Source organism: Homarus americanus, unplaced genomic scaffold (genome assembly GCF_018991925.1).
Source record: "Homarus americanus isolate GMGI-L3 unplaced genomic scaffold, GMGI_Hamer_2.0 scaffold56126, whole genome shotgun sequence".
NCBI lineage: Eukaryota > Metazoa > Arthropoda > Malacostraca > Decapoda > Nephropidae > Homarus > Homarus americanus.
Window position 1 is genome coordinate 1 of NW_024745803.1, and position 23,605 is coordinate 23,605.

General features: G+C 41.4%; 2 protein-coding genes across 2 annotated transcripts; one reads left to right on the plus strand and one right to left on the minus strand.

The window, feature by feature from the left end:
- Positions 1 to 779: 779 nt before the first annotated feature.
- LOC121878808 (uncharacterized serine-rich protein C215.13-like) lies at positions 780 to 14,356 on the plus strand (the record flags this gene model as incomplete). Its single annotated transcript, XM_042385227.1, has 6 exons — positions 780 to 893; positions 1,661 to 1,756; positions 5,432 to 5,519; positions 5,678 to 5,733; positions 8,136 to 8,576; positions 14,258 to 14,356. Coding segments are annotated over 6 exons (894 nt in total), but the record flags the coding sequence as incomplete, so codon positions are not given.
- Positions 14,357 to 17,992: 3,636 nt separating this feature from the next.
- On the minus strand, positions 17,993 to 20,927 carry LOC121878809 (the record flags this gene model as incomplete). Its single annotated transcript, XM_042385229.1, is given in 2 exon segments — positions 17,993 to 18,447; positions 20,818 to 20,927. Coding segments are annotated over 2 exon segments (457 nt in total), but the record flags the coding sequence as incomplete, so codon positions are not given.
- Between the last annotated feature and the right edge of the window lie 2,678 nt (positions 20,928 to 23,605).

Here is a 23,605-nt window from a genome sequence, read left to right on the forward strand (position 1 = left end):
CTCAACATCAACACAGAAGAGTGTCTCCCAACATCAACACAGCAGTTCCCTGACAACACAGAAGAGTGTCTTCAACACGCCACGTAGCCTCCAACACGTACCACACAGAAGTCTCTAACATCAACACAGAAGTCTCCCCAACATCAACACAGAAGTCTCCAACATCAACACAGAAGTCTCCCCAACATCAACACAGAAGTCTTCCCAACATCAACACAGAAGTCACCAACATCAGCACAGAAGTCTCCCAACATCAGCACACAAGTTCCCCAACATCAACACAGAAGTCTCCCCAACATCAGCACAGAAGTCTCCCAACATCAACACAGAAGTCTCACCCCAACATCACCAACACAGAAGTCTCCCAACATCACCACAAAGCTCTAACATCAAATACAGAAGTCTCCCAACATCAACACAGAAGTCTCCCAACATCAACACAGAAGTCACCCAACATCAGCACAGAAGTCTCCCTAAACATCAGCACACAAGTCTTCAACAACACAGAAGCTCCCTAACATCAGCACAGAAGTTCTCTAACATCAAATACAGAAGTTCTCCCAACATCAAACACAGAAGTCTCAACATCAACACAGAAGTCTCTCAACATCAACACAGAAGTCTCCCCAATGATCAACACAGAAGTCTCCCAACATCAACACAGAAGTCTCCAACAAATGCAACACAGAAGTCTCCCAACATCAACACACAAGTCTCTCAACACCAACACAGAAGTCTCCCAGCAACAACACAGAAGTCTCCTCAACATCACCACACAGAAGTCTCCCAACATCACACACGTCTTCAACATCAACACATGTAGAAGTCTTTCAACATCAGCAAGTCTCCCAACATCAGCACAGAAGTCTCTCCCCAACATCAACAACACAGAAGTCTCAACATCAACAACACAGAAGTCTCCCAGCAACACAGAAGTCTCCCAACAACAAATACACAGAAGTCTCCCAACAAATGAAGTTCTAACATCAACACACAGAAGTCTTCAACATCAGCACAGAAGTCTCCCAACAACAACAGTCTCCCAACATCAACACAGAAGTCTCAACATCAACACAGAAGTCTCCAGCAACAACACAGAAGTCTCCCAACACAACACAGAAGTCTCCCAACAACAACACACAGAAGTCTCCCAACAACAACACAGAAGTCTCCCAACAACAAATACAAAGCCTCCCAACAACAACACAGAAGTCTCCTCAACATCAACACAGAAGTCTTTCTCAACATCAGCACAGAAGTCTCCTCAACATCAGCACAGAAGTCTTCCCAACATCAAAATACACAGAAGTCTTCTCAACATCAACACAGAAGTCTCCCAGCAACTACACACAGAAGTCTCCCAACATCAACACAGAAGTCTCAACATCAACACAGAAGTCTCCCAACAACAACACAGAAGTCTCCCAACAACAACACAGAAGTCTCCCAACATCAACACAGAAGTCTCTCAACATCAGCACAGAAGTCTCCCAACATCAACACACACAAGTCTCAACATCAACACAGAAGTCTTTCAACATCAGCACAGAAGTCTCCCAACATCAGCACAGAAGTCTCCCAACATCAACACAGAAGTCTCTCAACATCAACACAGAAGTTCCCCAACATCAACACAGAAGTCTTCCCAGCAACAACACAGAAGTCTCCCCAGCAACAACACACAGAAGTTCCCCAGCAACAACACAGAAGTGTCTCCTCAACATCAACACAGAAGTCTCCCCAACATCAACACAGAAGTCTTCTCAACATCAACACAGAAGTCTCCCCTAACATCAACACAGAAGTCTCCCAGCAACAACACAGAAGTCTCCCAGCAACAACACACAGAAGTCTTCCCCAACATGAACACAGAAGTCTCAACATCAGCACAGAAATCTCCCAACATCAACACAGAAATTCCCAGCAACAACACAGAAGTCTCCCAGCAACAACACAGAAGTCTCCCAGCAACAACACAGAAGTCTCCCAACATCAACACAGAAGTCTCTCAACATCAGCACAGAAGTCTCCCAACATCAACACAGAAGTCTCTCAACATCAACACAGAAGTCTCTCAACATCAGCACAGAAGTCTCCAAACATCAACACAGAAGTCTCCCAACATCAACACAGAAGTCTCTCAACATCAACACAGAAGTCTCCCAACATCAACACAGAAGTCAGCCAGCATCACCATTGCCACACAGAAGTTTCCTAGCAACAACACAGAAGTTTCCCAACATCAACAATACACACAGAAGTCTCCCAGCAAATAAATACACAGAAGTTACCCAACATCAACACAGAAGTCTCCTAACATCAACACAGAAGTCTCCCAACACAACACAGAAGTCGCTCCAGCAAGCATCACAGAAGTTTCCTTAACAACAACACAGAAGTCTTCAACATCAACACACAGAAGTCTCCCCAACATCAACACAGAAGTGTCGCCCAGCATCAACACAGAAGTTTCCCCAGCAACAACACAGCAGAAGTTTCCTCAACATCAACACAGAAGTCTTCCCAACATCAACACAGAAGTCACCCAACATCAACACAGAAGTCTCCCCAACATCAACACCACAGAAGTCTCCCAACATCAACAACACAGAAGTCTTCCCAACATCAACACAGAAGTCTCCCAACATCAACACAGAAGTTTCCCCAGCAAATAACACAGAAGTCTCCCAACATCAACACAGAAGTCTCCAACATCAACACAGAAGTCTCCCAGCACAACACAGAAGTTTCCCAACATCAACACAGCAGAAGTCTCCCAACATCAACACAGAAGTCTCCCAACATCAACACAGAAGTCTCCCAACAACAACACAGAAGTTTCCCCAACATCAACACAGAAGTCTCCCAACATCAACACAGAAGTTCTCAACATCAACACAGAAGTCTCAACATCAACACAGAAGTCTTCTCAACATCAACACAGAAGTCTCCTAACATCAACACACAGAAGTCTTCCCAACATCAACACAGAAGTCTTCAACATCAACACAGAAGTCTCCCAACAACAACACAGAAGTTTCCCAACATCAACACAGAAGTCTCCTCCCAACATCAACACACACAAGTCTCCCAACATCAACACAGAAGTCTTCCCCAGCATCAACGCGAGAAGTTTCCCAACATCAACACAGAAGTCTCAACATCATCATTGCAGAAGTTCCTAACAACAAATAACAACACAGAAGTTTCTCCCCAACATCAACAACACAGAAGTTCCTCCCAACATCAACACAGAAGTCTCAACATCACACAGAAGTCTCCCCAACAACAAATACAGTTTCCCCAACATCAACACACAGAAGTCTCCCCAACACAACACAGAAGTCTCCTAACATCAACAACACACAGAAGTCTCCCAACATCAACACAGAAGTCTCCCCAACATCAACAACACAGAAGTCTCCCAACATCAACACAGAAGTTTTCCAACATCAACACAGAAGTCTCCCAACATCAACACACAGAAGTCTTCAACATCAACACAGCAGTCTCCCAACATCAACACAGAAGTCTTCAACATCAACACAGAAGTCTCCCCAACAACAACACAGAAGTTTCCCAACATCAACACAGAAGTCTTCCCAACATCAACACAGAAGTCTCCCAACATCAACACAGAAGTTCAACATCAACAACACACAGAAGTCTCCCAACATCAACACAGAAGTCTCCCAACATCAACACAGAAGTTCCTCAACATCAACACACAGAAGTCTCCCCAACAACACAGAAGTCTCCCAACATCAACACAGAAGTCTCCCAACATCAACACACAGAAGTCTCCCAACAACAACACAGAAGTTTCCTAACATCAACACAGAAGTCTCTCCCAACATCAACACAGAAGTCTCCCAACATCAACACAGAAGTCTCCTAACATCAAATACAGAAGTCTCCCAACATCAACAACACAGAAGTCTCCCAACATCAACACAGAAGTCTTCCCAACAACAACACAGGTGTTTCCCAACATCAACACAGAAGTCTCCCCTAACATCAACACAGCAGAAGTTCTCCCAACATCAACACAGAAGTCTCCCAACATCAACACAGAAGTTCCCAACATCACACATAAGTCTTCCCAACAACAACACAGAAGTCTTCAACATCAACACACACAGAAGTCTCCCTCTAACAACAACAACACACAGAAGTTTCAACATCAACACACAGCAGAAGTCTCCCAACATCAACAACACACAAGTCTTCAACATCAACACAGAAGTCTTCCCAGCAACAACACAGAAGTCTCCCAACATCAACACACAGAAGCCCCTAACATCAACACACACAAGTTCTCAACATCAACACACAGAAGTCTTTCAACATCAGCACAGAAGTCTCCCAACATCAACACAGAAGTCTTCAACATCAACACACAGAAGTCTCTACAAATAACACAGAAGTCTTCTCAACATCAACACAGAAGTCTCCCAACAACAACACAGAAGCTTCCTCAACATCAACACAGAAGTCTCCCAACATCAACATCACAGAAGTCTCCTGCAACATCAACACACAAGTCTTCTTCAACATCAAACACAGAAGTCTTTTCAACATCAGCACAGAAGTCTCCTCAACACAGAAGTCTTCATCAACACACAGAAGTCTCCCAACAACAACACAGAGTTTCCCCTAACATCAACATACAGAAGTCTCCCCTAACAACAACACAGAAGTTTCCTAACATCAGCACAGAAGTCTTCCTAACATCAAAGCACAGAAGTCTCCTAACATCAACACACAGAAGCTCCTCAACATCACACACAGAAGTCTCCCCAACAACAACACAGAAGTCTCCTAACATCAACACACACAGAAGTCTCCCCAACATCAACACAGAAGTCTCCCAACAGCCACAGAAGTTTCCTAACATCAACACAGAAGTCTCCTAACAACAACAACACAGAAGTTCAACATCAACACAGAAGTCTCCTAAACAACAACACAGAAGTCTCCCAACATCAACACAGAAGTCTCCTAACAACAACACAGAAGTTTCCCAACATCAACACACAGAAGTTTCCCTAACATCAACACACAGAAGTCTCAACATCAACACACAGAAGTCTCCCAACAACAACACACAGAAGTTTCCAACATCAACACACACACACAGAAGTCTCTCCCAACAACAAATACAGAAGTTTCAACATCAGCATTGGTAAAGCCTCCAACATCAGCACAGAAGTCTCCCAACATCAACACAGAAGTCTCAACATCAACAACACAGAAGTCTCCCAACAACAACACAGAAGTCCTCCTCAACATCAACACAGAAGTTCCCAACATCAACACAGAAGTCTCCTGCAACAACACAGAAGCTCCTCAACATCAGCACAGGTGCCCCAACATCAGCACAGAAGTCTCCCAACATCAAACACACAGAAGTCTCCCAACATCAACACAGGTAGAAGCCTCCCCAACATCAACACAGAAGTCTCCTAACATCAACACAGAAGTCTTCAACATCAGCACAGTAGTCTCCCAACATCAGTGTATTGCAGAAGTCTCCTAACATCAACACAGAAGTCTCCCCAACATCAACACACAGAAGTCTCCCAACAACAACAATACACAGAAGTCTCTCCTAACATCAACACAGAAGTCTCCTTAACATCAAACACAGAAGTCTCCTAACATCAACACATAAAAGCCTCCCAACAACAACAACAAATACAGAAGTCTCCCAACAACACAGAAGTTCCCCAACAACAAATACAGAAGTCTCCCAACAACAACACAGAAGTCTCCCCTTCTAACAACAAATACAGAAGTCTCCCAACAACACAGAAGTCTCCCAACAACAACACACAGAAGTCTCCTAACAACAACACACACAGAAGTCTCCCAACAACAACAACACAGGTGTCTCCTAACAACAACACAGAAGTCTCCCAACAACAACACAGAAGTCTCCCCAACATCAAACAACACAGAAGTCTCCCAAGTAACATCAACACAGAAGTCTCCCCAACATCAACACACAGAAGTCTCCCAACAACAATAACACAGCAGAAGTCTCCCAACAACAACACAGAAGTCTCCTTAACAACAACACAGAAGTCTCCCAACAACAACACACAGAAGTCTCCCAACATCAACATTGGCAGAAGTCTCAACATCAGCATACTGCAGAAGTCTCCCCAACATCAACACACAAGCCTCTCAACAACATCAACACAGAAGTCTTTCAACAACATCAGCACAGAAGTCTCCCCAACAACATCAGCACAGAAGTCTCCCCAACATCAACACAGAAGTCTCAACACCAACACAGAAGTCTCCTTGCTAACAACACAGAAGTCTCCTAACATCAAATACAGAAGTTCAACATCAGTACAGAAGTTCCCAACATCAACACAGTAGTTCTCAACATCAAAGCACAGAAGTCTCCCAGCAACAACACAGAAGTTCCCCAGCAACAACACAGAAGTCTCCCAACAACAACACAGAAGTCTCCCCAACAACAAATACAGAAGTCTCCCCAACATCAACACACAGAAGTCTCACCATCAGCACAGGTCTCCCAGCAACAACACAGGTACTCTCAGCAACAACACAGAAGTTCTCCTAACATCAACATACAGAAGTCTCCTTAACATCAACACAGCCTCAACATCAACACAGAAGTCTCCTAACATCAACACAGAAGTCTCCCAGCAACAACACAGAAGTCTCCTTAGCAACAACACAGAAGTCTCCCCAACATCAACACAGAAGTCTCAACATCAACACAGAAGTCTCTCAACATCAACAACACAGAAGTCTTCCCAGCACAAATACCACAGAAGTCTCCCAACATCAACACAGCAGTTCCCCAACATCAACACACAAGTCTCTCAACATCAACACAGAAGCTCTTCAACATCAGCACAGAAGTCTTCCCAACATCAACACAGGCTCCTCAACATCAACACAGAAGTTCCCAGCAACAAATACAGAAGTTCCCCAACATCAACACAGAAGTCTCCCAACAACAACACAGAAGTTTTCCCAACATCAAATACACAGAAGTCTCCCAACATCAACACAGAAGTTTCCCCAACATCAACACAGAAGTCTTTTCAACATCAGCACAGAAGTCTTCCCAACATCAGCACACAGAAGTCTCCCAACATCAACACAGAAGTCTCTCAACATCAACACAGAAGTCTCCTAACAACAACACAGAAGTTTCCCAACATCAACACAGAAGTCTCCCAACATCACCAGAGAAGTTCCCCAACATCAACACAGAAGTCTCCCCAACATCAACACACACAAGTCTCAACATCAACACAGAAGTCTTCCCAGCAACAACACAGAAGTCTCCCAACATCAACACACAGAAGTCTCCTTTCCAACATCAACACACAAGTCTTCAACATCAACACAGAAGTCTTTTCAACAGCACAGAAGTCTCCCCAACATCAACACAGAAGTCTCTCAACATCACACAGAAGTCTCCCAGCAACAACACAGAAGTTCTAACATCAACACACAGAAGTCTCCCCAACAACAACAACACAGAAGTTTCCCTAACATCAACACAGAAGTCTCCCCAACATCAACCACAGAAGTCTCCCAACATCACACAGAAGTTCCTCTTAACAACAACACAGAAGTTTCCCAACATCAACACAGAAGTCTCCCAACATCAACACAGAAGTCTCCCAACAACATCAACACAGAAGTCTCCCTCTAACATCAACACAGAAGTCTCCCAACATCAACACAGAAGCCTCCCACATCAACAACACAGAAGTCTCCCAACAACACAGAAGTTTCCCAACATCAACACAGAAGTCTCCCAACATCAACACAGAAGTTCCCAACATCAACACAGAAGTCTCCCAACATCAGCACAGAAGTTCCCCAACATCAACACAGAAGTCTTCAACATCAACACACACAGAAGTCTTCCCAACATCAACACAGAAGTCTCCCAGCAACAACACAGAAGTCTCCCAGCAACACACAGAAGTCTCCCAGCAACAACACACAGAAGTCTCCTAACATCAACACAGAAGTCTCCCAACATCAACACAGAAGTCTCTCAACATCAACACAGAAGTTCCTCTAATATCAACACAGAAGTCTTCCCAGCAAATAACACAGAAGTGTCTCCCCAGCAACAACAACACAGAAGTTCCCCAACATCAACACAGAAGTTCTCAACATCAGCACACAGAAATCTCCCAACATCAACACAGAAGTCTTCAACATCAGCACAGAAGTCTCCTAACATCAACACAGAAGTCTCTAACATCAACATACACAGAAGTCTCTCAACATCAGCACAGAAGTCTCCAAACATCAACACAGAAGTCTCCCAACATCAACAGACAGAAGTCTTCAACATCAACACAGAAGTCTCCCAACAACACAGAAGTCGCCCAACATCAACACAGAAGTCTCTCAACATCAGCACAGCCTCCCAACATCAACACAGAAGTCTCAACATCAACACAGAAGTCTTCTCAACATCAGCACAGAAGTCTCCAAACATCAACACAGAAGTCTTCCCCAACATCAACACAGAAGTCTTCTCAACATCAATACAGAAGCTTTCAGCAACAACACAGAAGTTTTCCTAACATCAACACACACAGAAGTCTCCCAACATCAACACAGAAGTCACCTAACATCAACACAGAAGTCTCCCAACATCAGCACAGAAGTCTCCCAACATCAACACAGAAGTCTCCCCAACATCAACACACAGAAGCTCCCAACATCAACACAGAAGTCTTCCCAACATCAACACAGAAGTCTCCCAACATCAACACAGAAGTCTCCCAACATCAACACAGAAGTCACCCAACATCAGCACAGTAGAAGTCTCCCAACATCAGCACACAAGTCTTCAACATCAACACAGAAGTCTCCAACATCAGCACAGAAGTCTCCCCAACATCAACACACAGAAGTCTCCCCTAACATCAACAACACACAGAAGTCTCAACATCAACACAGAAGCCCTCAACATCAACACAGAAGTCTCCCAACATCAACACAGAAGTCTCCCAACATCAACACAGAAGTCTCCAACAACAACACACAGAAGTCTCCCCAACATCAACACACAAGTCTTCTCAACATCAACACAGAAGTCTCCCAGCAACAACACAGAAGTCTCCCAACATCAACAACATACAGAAGTCTCCCCAACATCAACACACAAGTAAGTCTCTCAACATCAACACAGAAGTCTTTTCTGCAACATCAGCACAGAAGTCTCCCAACATCAGCACAGAAGTCTCCCAACATCAACACAGAAGTCTCAACATCAACACAGAAGTCTCCCAGCAACAACACACACAGAAGTCTCCCAACAACAACACAGAAGTCTTCCCCAACAACAACACAGAAGTCTCCTGCAACATCAACACAGAAGTCTTCAACATCAGCACAGAAGTCTTCCCTAACAACAACACAGAAGTCTTCCCCAACATCAACACAGAAGTCTTCTCAACATCAACACAGAAGTCTTCCCAGCAACAACACAGAAGTCTCCCAACAACAAATGCAGTTCCCTAACAACAACACAGAAGTTTCCCAACAACAACACAGAAGTCTCCCCAACAACAACACAGAAGTCTCCCAACAACAACATGGTGAAGTCTCCTTTCTAACATCAACACAGAAGTTCTTTCAACATCAGCACAGAAGTCTCCCCAACATCAGCACAGAAGTTCCCAACATCAACAACACACAGAAGTCTTCAACATCAACACAGAAGTCTTCCCAGCAACAACACAGAAGTCTTCCCCAACATCAACACACAGAAGTCTCTCAACATCAGCACAGAAGTCTCCCAACAACAACAGAAGTCTCCCTCTAACATCAACACAGAAGTCTCCCAACACAACATTGCAAGCCTCCCCACCATCACACACAGAAGTCTCCCAACAACAACAACACACAAGTCTCTTTAACATCAACACAGTTCTTTCAACATCAGCACAGAAGTCTCCCAACATCAGCACAGAAGCTCTAACATCAACACAGAAGTCTCTCAACATCAACACAGAAGTCTCCCCAACATCAACACACAGAAGCTCCCAGCAAATAACACAGAAGTCTCCCCAGCAAATAACATGCTGCAGTTCTCAGCAACAACAACACAGAAGTCTCCCCAACATCAACACACAGAAGTCTCCCAACATCAACAACAACACAGAAGTCTCTCAACATCAACAACACAGAAGTCTCCCCTAACATCAACACAGAAGTCTCCTGCAGCAACAACAACACACAGAAGCTCAAAGCAACAACACAGAAGTCTCCCCAACACCAACACAGAAAAGTCTTCACCAGCGCACAGAAATTCCCCAACATCAACACAACACAGAAGTCTCCCAGCAACAACACAGAAGTCTCCCAGCAACAACACAGAAGTCTCCCCAGCAAATAACACAGAAGTCTCCCAACATCAACACAGAAGTCTCAACAACATCAGCACAGTAAGTCTCCCTAACATCAGCCACACAGAAGTCTCTCAACATCAACACTGCAAGCCTCTCACATCAACACAGAAGTCTCCCAACATCAACACAGAAGTCGCCCAGCATCACACACAGAAGTTTCCCAGCAACAACACAGAAGTTTTCCCAACATCAACACAGAAGTCTCCCCAGCATCAACACAGAAGTTTCCCAGCAACAACACAGAAGTTTCCCAACATCAACAACACAGAAGTCTCCCCAGCAACAAATACAGTCACCAACATCAACACAGAAGTCTCCCAACATCAACACAGAAGTCTCCCAACATCAACAACACAGAAGCTCTTCCCCAGCATCAACACAGCAAAGCCTCTAACATCAACACAGAAGTCTTCTCAACATCAACACAGAAGTCTCCTGCAACATCAACACAGAAGTCGCCCAGCATCAACACACAGAAGTTTCCCAGCAACAACACAGAAGTTTCCCCAACATCAACACAGAAGTCTCCCAACATCAACACACAGAAGTCACCCAACATCAACACAGAAGTCTCCTAACATCAACACAGAAGTCTCCCCTAACATCAACACAGAAGTCTTCCCTAACATCAACACAGAAGTCTCCCAACATCAACGCATATAGCTTCAAGCAACAACACAGAAGTCTCCCCAACATCAACACACAGGAAGTCTCAACTCAACACACAGTAGTCTCCCAGCATCAACACAGAAGTTTCCCCAACATCAACACAGAAGTCTCCCAACAACACAGAAGTCTCCCAACATCAACACAGGCTTCTCCCAACAACAACACAGAAGTCTCCCAACATCACAGAAGTTCCTCCTAACATCAACACAGAAGTCTCAAACATCAACACAGAAAGCCTCAACATCAACACAGAAGTCTTCAACATCAACACAGAAGTCTCCCTAACATCAACACAGAAGTCTCCCAACATCAACACAGAAGTCTTCAACATCAACACACAGAAGTCTCCCAACAAATGTCACAGAAGTTTCCCTAACATCAACACAGAAGCCCCCAACATCAACACACACAAGTCTCCCAAACATCAACACAGAAGTCTCCCCAGCATCAACGCAGTTTCCCAAATACTACCACAGGAAGTCTTCAACATCAACACAGAAGTCTCCCCAACAAATAACAACACAGAAGTTTCCCTAACATCAACACAGAAGTCTCCCCAACATCAACACAGAAGTCTCTCAACATCAACACAGAAGTCTTCCTAACAACAACACAGAAGTTTCCCAACATCAACACAGAAGTCTCCCAACATCAACACAGAAGTCTCCCAACATCAACACAGAAGTCTCCAACATCAACACAGAAGTCTCCCAACATCAACACAGAAGTCTTCAACATCAACACACAGAAGTTTCCTAACATCAACACAGAAGTTCTCCTAAGACAATACAGAAGTCTTCAACATCAACACAGAAGTCTCCCCTAACATCAACACAGAAGTCTCAACATCACACAGAAGTTCTAACAACAACACAGAAGTTTCTAACACAACACAGAAGTCTCCCAACATCAACACAGAAGTCTCCCAAGTAACATCAACACACAGAAGTCTTCAACATCAACACAGAAGTCTCCAACATCAACACAGAAGTCTCCCCTAACATCAACACAGGTAGTCTCAACATCAACACACAGAAGTCTCCCCAACAACAACACAGAAGCCTCCTAACATCAACATACAGAAGTCTCCCAACATCAACAACACAGAAGTCTCCCCAACAACAAATACACACAGAAGCTTCCTAACATCAACACAGAAGTCTCCTAACATCAACACAGAAGTCTCCTTCTAACATCAACACAGAAGTCTCCCAACATCAACACAGAAGTCTCCCAACATCAACACAGAAGTCTTCCCAACAACAACACAGAAGTTTCCTAACATCAACACAGAAGTCTCCCAACATCAACACAGAAGTCTCCCAACATCAACACAGAAGTCTCCCCAACATCAACACACAGAAGTCTCCTAACATCAACACATAAGTCTCCCTAACAACAACACAGAAGTCTCTCAACATCAACAACACAGAAGTCTCCTTAACAACAAATACAGAGGTTTCCCAACATCAACACAGAAGTCTCCAACATCAACAACACACACAAGTCTCACAACATCAACACAGAAGTTCCCAGCAACAACAATAGCGTCTCCCCCAACATCAACACAGAAGTCTCCCAACATCAACACACACAAGTCTCTCAACATCAACAACACAGAAGTCTTTCAACATCAGCACAGAAGTCTCCCAACATCAACACAGAAGTCTCAACATCAACACAGAAGTCTCCCAGCAAATAACACAGAAGTCTCAACATCAACACAGAAGTTCTTAACAACAACAATACAGTAGTGTTTCCTCTAAACATCAAATGTTTGCAGAAGTCTCCCAACATCAACACACAGAAGTCTCCTGCAACATCAACACACAAGTTCTCTCAACATCAACATAGAAGTTCAACATCAGCACAGAAGTCTCCTCAACATCAACACAGAAGTCTCAACATCAAATACAGAAGTCTCCCAACAACAACACAGAAGCTTCCCAACATCAACACAGAAGTCTCCTAACAACACAGTTTCCTGCAACATCAGCACAGAAGTCTCCTAACATCAGCACAGAAGCTCCCCAACATCAACACAGAAGTTCTCAACATCAACACAGAAGTCTCCTAACAACAACAATAGAAGTTTCCCCAACATCAACACAGAAGTCTCCTGCAACAACAACACAGAAGTCTTCCCAACAACAACAACACAGAAGTCTCCCTAACATCAACACAGAAGTCTCAACATCAGCACAGAAGCTCCCCCAACATCAACACACAAGCTTCCTCTCAACATCAACACAGAAGCTAACATCAGCACAGAAGTCTCCCAACATCAGCACAGAAGTCTCCCCAACATCAACACAGAAGTTCTCAACATCAACAGTTGCAGAAGTCTCCCAGCAACAACACAGAAGTCTCCCCAACATCAACACAGAAGTCTTCAACATCAGCACAGAAGTCTCCCAACATCAACACAGAAGTCTCAACATCAGCACAGAAGCTCCCAGCAACAACACAGAAGTCTCCCAGCAACAACACAGAAGCCCTCCCAACAACAACACACAGAAGTCTCCCAACAACACAGAAGTCTCCCCAACATCAACACAGAAGTCTCAACATCAGCATAGCACAGAAGTCTCCCAGCAACAACACAGAAGTCTCCCCAAACAACACAGAAGTCTCCCAACATCAACACAGAAGTCTTCCCCTAACATCAACACAGAAGTCTCAACATCAACACACAGAAGTCTCCCAACATCACACAGAAGTCTCCCAGCAACAACACAGAAGTCTCCCAGCACAAACACAGAAGTGCTCCCCTAACATCAACACAGGGTCTCGGGGCCTATCAACACAGAGTCTCCCAACATCAACACAGAAGTCTCCCAGCAACAACACAGAAGTCTCCCATCAACACAGAAGTCTCCCAATATCAAATGCCTCAACATCAACACACAGAAGTCTTTCAACATCAGCACAGAAGTCTCCCAACATCAACACAGAAGTTCTCAACATCAACACAGAAGTTCCAGCAAATACCATTGTGCTCTAACATCAACACAGAAGTCTCCCAACAACAACACAGAAGTTTCCTCTAACATCACCGCCACAGAAGTCTCTCCCCAACATCAACACAGAAGTTTCCTAACATCAACACAGAAGTCTTTCAACATCAGTACAGAAGTTCCTCCTAAATACTGCAGTCTCCCAACATCAACACAGAAGTCTTCTCAACATCAACACAGAAGTCTTCCTCAACAACAACACAGAAGTTTCCTGCAACATCAACACAAAGCCCCTAACATCACACAGAGAAGTCTCCCAACATCAACACACAGCCCCAACATCACAAGTCTCAAACATCAACACAGAAGTCTCCCCAGCAACAACACACAGAAGTCTCCCAACATCAACACACAGAAGTCTCCCCAACATCAACACACAAGTCTTCTCAACATCAACACAGAAGTCTTTCAACATCAGCACACAGAAGTCTCCTAACATCAACACAGAAGTCTTCTAACATTTCCAACACAGAAGTCTCCCCAGCAACAACACAGAAGTCTCTCAACATCAACACAGAAGTCTCCTTTAACAACAACACACAGAAGTTTCCTAACATCAAATACAGAAGTCTCCCCAACACAATACAGAAGTCTCAACATCAAACACAGAAGCTCTAACAACAACACAGAAGTTTCTAACATCAACACAGAAGTCTCCCCTAAATACCAACACAGAAGTCTCCTAACATCAACACAGAAGTCTCCCAACATCAACACAGAAGTTCCCCAAACATCAACACACAGAAGTCTTCCTAACAACAACACAGAAGCTTCTAACATCAAATACAGAAAGCCTCAAACATCAACACAGAAGTCTCCTAACATCAACACAGAAGTCTTCCCCAACATCAGCACAGAAGTCTCCCAACACTCACATGGTAGTTCTCAACATCAACATGTAGAAGTTCTCCTAACATCAACACAGAAGTCTTCCCCAGCAACAACACAGTAGTGTCTTCCCAGCAACAACACAGAAGTCTCCCAAAACAACACACAGAAGTCTCCCCAACATCAACACAGAAGTCTCCTCCCTAACATCAACACAGAAGTCTTCTACCACAAATGCAAAGTCTTCCCAACATCAACACAGAGAAGTCTCCCAGCAAATAAACACAGAAGTCTCCCAGCACAACACGGTGTCTCCAACACTAAATACAAGCCTCTCAACATCAGCACAGAAATCTCCCTAACATCAACACAGAAGTCTTCAACATCAGCACAGAAGTCTTCCCAACATCAACACAGAAGTCTTCAACATCAACACAGAAGTCTCTCAACATCAGCACAGAAGCCCCAACATCAACACAGAAGTCTCCCAACATCAACACAGGTGCCTCAACATCAACACAGAAGTCTCCCTACAACAACACAGAAGTCGCCCAACATCAACATACAGAAGTCTTCAACATCAGCACAGAAGTCTCCCAACATCAACACAGAAGTCTCGCTAACACAACACAGAAGTTCTCAACATCAGCACAGAAGTCTCCAAACATCAACACAGAAGTCTCCCAACATCAACACAGAAGCTCCTCAACATCAACACAGAAGTTTCCCAGCAAATAAATACAGAAGTTTCCCAACATCAACAATACAGAAGTCTCCCCAACATCAACACAGAAGTCACCTAACATCAACACAGAAGTCTCCCCAACATCAACACAGAAGTCTTCCCAACATCAACACAGAAGTCTCCCAACATCAACACAGAAGTCTCCCAACATCAACACAGAAGTTTCCCAGCAACAACACAGAAGTCTCCCCAACATCAACACAGAAGTCTCCCAACATCACAGAAGTCTCTCCCAGCATCAACACAGTTTCCTAACATCAACACAGGTCTCCTAACATCAACACAGAAGCCGCAACATCAACACAGAAGTCTCCCAACAACAACACACAGAAGTTTCCCAACATCAACACAGTTCCCAACATCAACACAGAAGTCTTCAACATCAACACAGAAGTCTTCAACATCAACACAGAAGTCTCAACATCAACACAGTCTCCCAACATCAACACAGAAGTCTTCTCAACACAACACAGAAGTCTCTCCTCAACAACAACACAGAAGCTTCCCAACATCAACACACAGAAGTTTCTCTGCAACATCAACACAGAAGTCTCCCAACATCAACACAGAAGTCTTCCCAACATCAACACAGAAGTCTCCCAGCATCAACAACACAGAAGTCTCTCAACATCAACACAGAAGTCTCCCAACAACAACACAGAAGTTTCCCAACATCACCACAGAAGTCTCCTAACATCAACACAGAAGTCTTCTCAACATCAACACAGAAGTCTTCCCAACAACAACACAGAAGTTTCCTAACATCAACACAGAAGTCTCCCAACATCAACACACAGTGTCTCCCAACATCAACACAGAAGTCTCCCCAACATCAACACAGAAGTCTCCCAACATCAACACAGAAGTCTCCTAACATCAACATGTGCTTCCTAACATCAATAGAAGTCTCCCAACATCAACACAGAAGTCTTCAACATCAACACACAGAAGTCTCCCAACATCAACACAGAAGTCTTCAACATCAACACAGAAGTCTCCCAACAACAACACAGAAGTTTCCTAACATCAACACAGAAGTCTCCTTAACATCAACACAGAAGTCTCCTTCCAACATCAACACAGAATCTTCAACATCAACACAGAAGTCTCCCCTAACATCAACACAGAAGTCTCCCCAACATCAAACACAGAAGTCTTCAACATCACAGTCTCCCAACAACAACACAGAAGTCTCCCAACATCAACACAGAAGTCTTCCTAACATCAAGACAGAAGTCTCCCAACAACAACACAGAAGTTTCCCAACATCAACATTAGAAGTCTCCCAACATCAACACAGAAGTCTCCCAACATCAACACAGAAGTCTAACATCAACACAGAAGTCTCCTAACATCAACACACAGAAGTCTCCTAACAACAACACAGAAGTTTCCCAACACACAGAAGTCTCCAACATCACAGAAGTCTCCCAACATCAACACAGAAGTCTCCCTCTAACATCAACACAGAAGTCTCCCAACATCAACACATAAGTCTCCCAACAACAACACAGAAGTCTTCAACATCAACACAGAAGTCTCCCAACAACAACACAGAAGTTTCCCAACATCAACACAGAAGTTCCCAACATCAACACAGAAGCTCCTTAACATCAACATACAGAAGTTCTCCCTAACAACAACACAGAAGTTTCCCAACATCAACACAGAAGTCTTCCCTCTAACATCAACACAGAAGTCTCCCCAACATCAACACAGAAGTCTTCAACATCAACACAGAAGTCTCTCAACATCAACACAGAAGTCTTCCCAACATCAACACAGAAGTCTCCCAACATCAACACAGAAGTCTCCCAACATCAACACAGAAGTCTCCCAACATCAACACAGAAGTCTCTCAACATCAACACAGAAGTCTCCCAACATCAACACAGAAGTCTCTCAACATCAACACAGAAGTCTCCCAACAACAACACAGAAGTTTCCCAACATCAACACAGAAGTCTCCCAACATCAACACAGAAGTCTCCCAACATCAACACAGAAGTCTCCCAGCATCAACGCATCAAAAGCTTGTAGACAATAAAGCTTCTGGATATCAAGAAAAAATAATGTACTGCATAACAAAGATATATACTGTACTTGCAACATTGCATGACTGAAAATATGAAATACTGTACAAAATTACAGACAACCAAAATACCATTCATGCCAAATGTAGAACAGTACAGTACTTAGTGATTAACCCCTTCACTACAGGGGTGCCACTTTTAACGTTTTGTTTGGATGAAGCCAGACAATTTTATTTAGCTCATAAGGTGGTCAAAAGAGTGAAACAAAGACAGACTTTTAGTCTACATTTCACAATGAAAGTAAAAAGAATTTTTAGATATTTTAAATATAAAGTGAACCAATGACACAACAAAATGACTGGTCTGTGCCCCGACTCACATTTTTTTCAGTGTCCTGTGTTTAATACTACCAGGTTGCACTGAACTTGAACTGGAGTTTTTCTTTGATGATGTTGGTTCAGCTGGTAATTGTTGACTAACTTCAAAGTAATCTGATATGGTGTTGGTGAAAACCATTGATTTGTCCAATGCCTTCAATAACTGTCGGTCATAGCGAGTAGGGCTCAACACTGATCTTGTATCTTGCGACCCTTCTTCACTGTAAAGTATTCTCTTCTTGGAGGTGTCCTGTGATCCCTGTTCACTAGAAGAAGGTAATGTCAGAAGTGTGACACTCACAACCAGCATCTCCCCACATGGCATATAACTTTCATATCGGCCACCTGAAAAAATTGTAGAACCAAATTATTTATACAGTACAGTACAAATTAGTGTTGTTACAACTGGGTATACGGGGGGCCCCCCAAATTCACGGGAATTAGGTTCTCAAAATGGCCGCGAATCGCCAAATCCGTGAATAACATTTGCATACGAGGGGGGGTACATTTTTACTTGTGTACAAAGAAATGTATATTCCCTATGTGTGTTGTTTGCTCTTAGGATAATTATTTCTTTTTTACCTGTATTGTATACAGGTATGTGTGTGTGTGTGTGTAGACACACACACACACACACACACAAAACACATACAAATAAATAATAATTGGAAAATCCTCTCACAAATAATCATTAACAAATTTATTGAAAATGTGAGTCTATCCTCAAGTCCAGACTTGACGGTAGACTGTCACATTTTTAATAAATTTGTTTCTGATTATTTGTGAGTTTTTTCCAATTATTATTTATTTGTATGGGTTTTGTGTGTGTATTGTTGACACACACACACACACACACACACACACACACACACACACGTTTACAAAACGAATGGCTCCCTGACCCAGCCGCAAAAATGCCGGCAACTTTAAAACTAGTACCCACCGGCGCTAGTGTCCATGGTTCGTCATACCCTTTGTTTACATCTGGTCCTCATGGAGTTTGGTGCGTTCCTAGGCATTTCAAGTGTTTCTGTAATATTTCACTTGTTATTTACCCTTAATATGCCTCCTAAGCATATTTATTTTATTATTTAATTTACTGTACAGATACTTTTTTCTTCTTTACAGGTGAACATCACCAATTTAGGTACAGGTACCGTAACTATTGTCATTTTAAGTGCAGAATGAGAATTATTGTTTCTATTTTCGTTTATTATAATTACACTGTACAGTAGAACGTGGATATAACACGGGATATGTTCCAAGAGAGGTCGCTTTAAACCGAATTCACACTAAATCGAAGTGCTGTTTAAATGGAATAATTTATTTTGGTACTTGAGAGAAACACAAAATACTAAAAAGGCTGACAGTCTACCCAGATACACCTCAGCCCATCTCCCAGAATAAACAAAACATTGTTTTTTGTATTATTATGTTAAAACAAACACTCATAAATCAACAGAGCTAAAATTAAGGGATTCGCAATGGTCTGTTTCCTGGCTGGGAAGATGGGGGGGATGGAGGGAGGTGAGGTGATATGTTTGACAGTTCATGCCACTGGCCTTCATTTTTTTCCTCCCACTGAGTCATGCTTTGCAATCATTTCCAAAATTGCTAAAAACTTTCCCTTGTTTAAGTTGTCATCCATCTCACAGTGGCCCCTTTGTGCAATATTTTGTGTTCAGGCACTCAAAAATTACAATGACTTTACTTGAGAATATTAATTTCTTACCTCAAAACTCACTGCACGTGGTCGGCGCCTATGAAAACAAAACTCCCGGCTCCGCACTCAGCTGAATGGCAACCATTTTCTTCTATTTCTATCAATGGCAGACATAACTAAACAGTGTGGACCTCATAAAAATTATTGCGTTGCATTCGAAGTTGAGTTATTTAATTTGTTCAATAACTTATCACCGTACACATCTCACCACTTCTGAGTGGAGGGGCCACTGGGGTGGCCAATCAGATTTCAGGGGGGCCATGGCCACCCCAGGCCACCCCCTGGACATACCACTAATTATGTGTGCATGGACATTAATAAAAAAAAATGAAGGAAGTTATGTTCATCTACCCAAAATTATGACTCTTTTCAGCATTCCCCTTGATTGACTCGTTCACGAAGAAACCAGTCGGACAGAGTGGGCAGACTGGCCCCCCTCTAGTCGTAAGAATGTCTAATTTAAACATTATAAATAAGCATTTAAATAAGAATAATTAATATACTGTACTCATGTACGAAGGGTATGAAGAATGATGGTAGTGCAGGATGTTGGTAAGACAGTTGCTGAAACAAAATTTTGACCTTTAAGTACACTGAAGCAATTTTACCCACCTTGTTAATTACAGACCTCCAGGTAAATTATTGATGATGACCTCTAATGATGTCACATCTCAGGCCATGCACTAAAACCTTTGTTGGGTGGTTACTCTTAATACAGTACAGTACAGTACAGTACAGTACAGTACAGTACAGTACTGGTCTAACACTAAAACTTAAACTACAAATAATGTTTAAGCTTTTTATCCATTTAATGGAAAATACAAATAAAATTGAAAATAAAATTGGTACCTGTACTGGAACTGGCCTTAAAGAACGATTTGTAGCTCCAGGCCATCCATCTACTACTGTATAGAGAAACTACTGTATAGAGAAACTACTGTACTACTAAAGAAATGTATGTGAATAACTGCATTTTCACAAAAATAACAAACCTTTGTCCTTCAGTCCCACATCCTCATCGCCCTCATCATCTGTCCAAGCACAATCATCCCTCGGAGTAAGGTAGTGGCAGGAATGTTTGCGGAAATTTGTAAACATATATCTGATGAGAGATTATGTCATTAGTGTTAATACTTACACATGCAAACAGGTGAGACAAGACATTTACAAAGCTATATACAATGGAGAGTAATTTTACATTACTGTATTTGATATATACAGTGGTCCCTCGGTTAACGAACTCAATTCGTTCCAGAGGGTCGTTCGTTAACCGAAAATTTCGTTTACCAAAACCATTGTTTCAATGGGATATTGGGTAATTGGTTCCAGCTCACAGAATAGTATATACAAAGTAAAGCCAAAAATGCATGTCAGAAACACTCCTAAAATTCCCTAAATCGCCCTTAAAACAATATATATATATATATATATATATATATTGTTTTAAGAGCGATTAGGAATTTAGATTTCAACATATTTTAACTACTTATATATATATATATATATATATATATATATATATATATATATATATATATATATATATATATATATATTGATTTAAGAAGCATTTAGGAAATTTTTATGTTTCTGACATGCATTTTTGCTTTTACTTATGTATATATATATATATATATATATATACAAAAAAAACCCCCCAAACAAAAAAAAACAACCAACACACACAAACACCCCCCCCACACCCCCCTATATATATATAACAAAACACCACCCAAAACAAAACCACACACACACCCACAACACAACCCCACACCCCACAAACCCAAACACCACCCACCATATATAAAAGGATAACCACAAAAAGAAGAAAACAACAAGTTCCTCACGGTAATTCACATCTTTCCTTGTGTTATCATCATATATATATATATATATATATATATATATATATATATATATATATATATATATATATATATATATATATATATATATATATATATATATATATATATATATATATATATATATATATATATATATATATATATATATATATATATATATATATATATATATATATATATATATACAGTATACCCTCAGCGCGTTTCGCTTAGCGCTGCTTTTACCGTATACGCGTGCTCGCCAGAGCCGAACTTTCACTTAAAGCGGTTTACCTATACGCTGTATGTTGGCTCAGAGCTATTTTAATCGCCCCACCCGCCACCCTTCCTGTTTTAGCTCATAAAATTCATACAAATTACCCGCCAGAATATAATTTACATTGCTGGAATTCCCACAATATGATGATCATTTTGAATATAAACATCATAGATTTTGTACATTACAAATTTTAGATATAATGTTTACTTGAGTAAATGTTATTTTTTTGTGCAAAATATATGACATTTGTATTCAAAATATTCGGCTTACAAGGAATCCAGCAATGTCATTATATTATCCTAACTTTAGTTTGAGGTATTATTTATTACTAAAAAGGTAAATATTCTGGTTTTCCACAATCTGGTGAACGTTGGTGGGGTGGGGAGGGAGGGACCCCACCGACGGACCATCTGTTACCGTGAGGAAGAATATTTTTTTTTATTAACTGAAGATATTTGTTTTAGCTCATAAAAATTCATACAAATTACCAGGTCAGAATATAATTTACATTGCTGGAATTCTTATATTTGATGATCATTTTGAATATAAACATCATAGATTTTGCATTAGACATACAAATTTTAGATGTAATGTTTACTCTGAGTAAATATGTTATCTTTTGTGCAAAATATATGACATTTATATTCAAAATATTCCTGGTCTTACAGGAATCCAGCAATGTCAATTATATTATCCTAACTTTAATCTGAGGTATTATTTAATACTAAACGTTAAATTTAGTTTTTTCACCCAACATCTCTTGAAGGGAGGATTGGTGGGGGGTGGGGGAGGGTTGAACTGACCGCGTGGTTGGAAGAGGGGAGGCAAGGTGAGGTACTTTGATTGACAGATAGTTTCAGTGAAGAATATTTTTTTTATTAACTGAAGATATTTTTTTACTCATAAAATTCATACAAATTACCTGGCCAGAATATAATTTACATTGCTGGAATTTACATTTGATGATTATTTTGAATATAAACATCATAGATTTTGCATTAGACATACAAATTTTAGATATAATGTTTACTCTGAGTAAATATGTTATCTTTTTGTGCAAATTATATGATATTTATATTCAAAATATTCCTGGTCTTACAAGGAATCCAGCAATGTCAATTGTATTATCCTAACTTAGTTTGAGGTATTATTTATTAAAAATTTAGTGGTTTTCTCAAAATTTCTCAGAGAGGAAGAGCCAGCAGTGTAGTGTGAGAAGAGGGGAAGGAGTTGAGTCCATTATTTGAATGGACATTAACTGGCGACTGTATTTCATTTCTCTTCAGTATTAATTGTGTGCATGTACCATCATAAAATTAAGATTTTTTACTAGAACATAGGTATTGTGTCGAAAAGTGGAGTTTGGGGTCGGGCCAGTTTATTGAATTAATCCCATATGTTCTGTTGTTCACTTAGCGCAGTTTTCACTTCACACGTACCCTGTGGTTTTATTGACCCTAAGGGTACTACTGTGTGTGTGTGTGTGTGTGTGTGATATATATATATATATATATATATATATATATATATATATATATATATATATATATATATATATATATATTTAATATATATATATATATATATATATATATATAATATAATATATTACATATTTACACTACTTTACGCTGTTAATGTAACTCGGAGGTC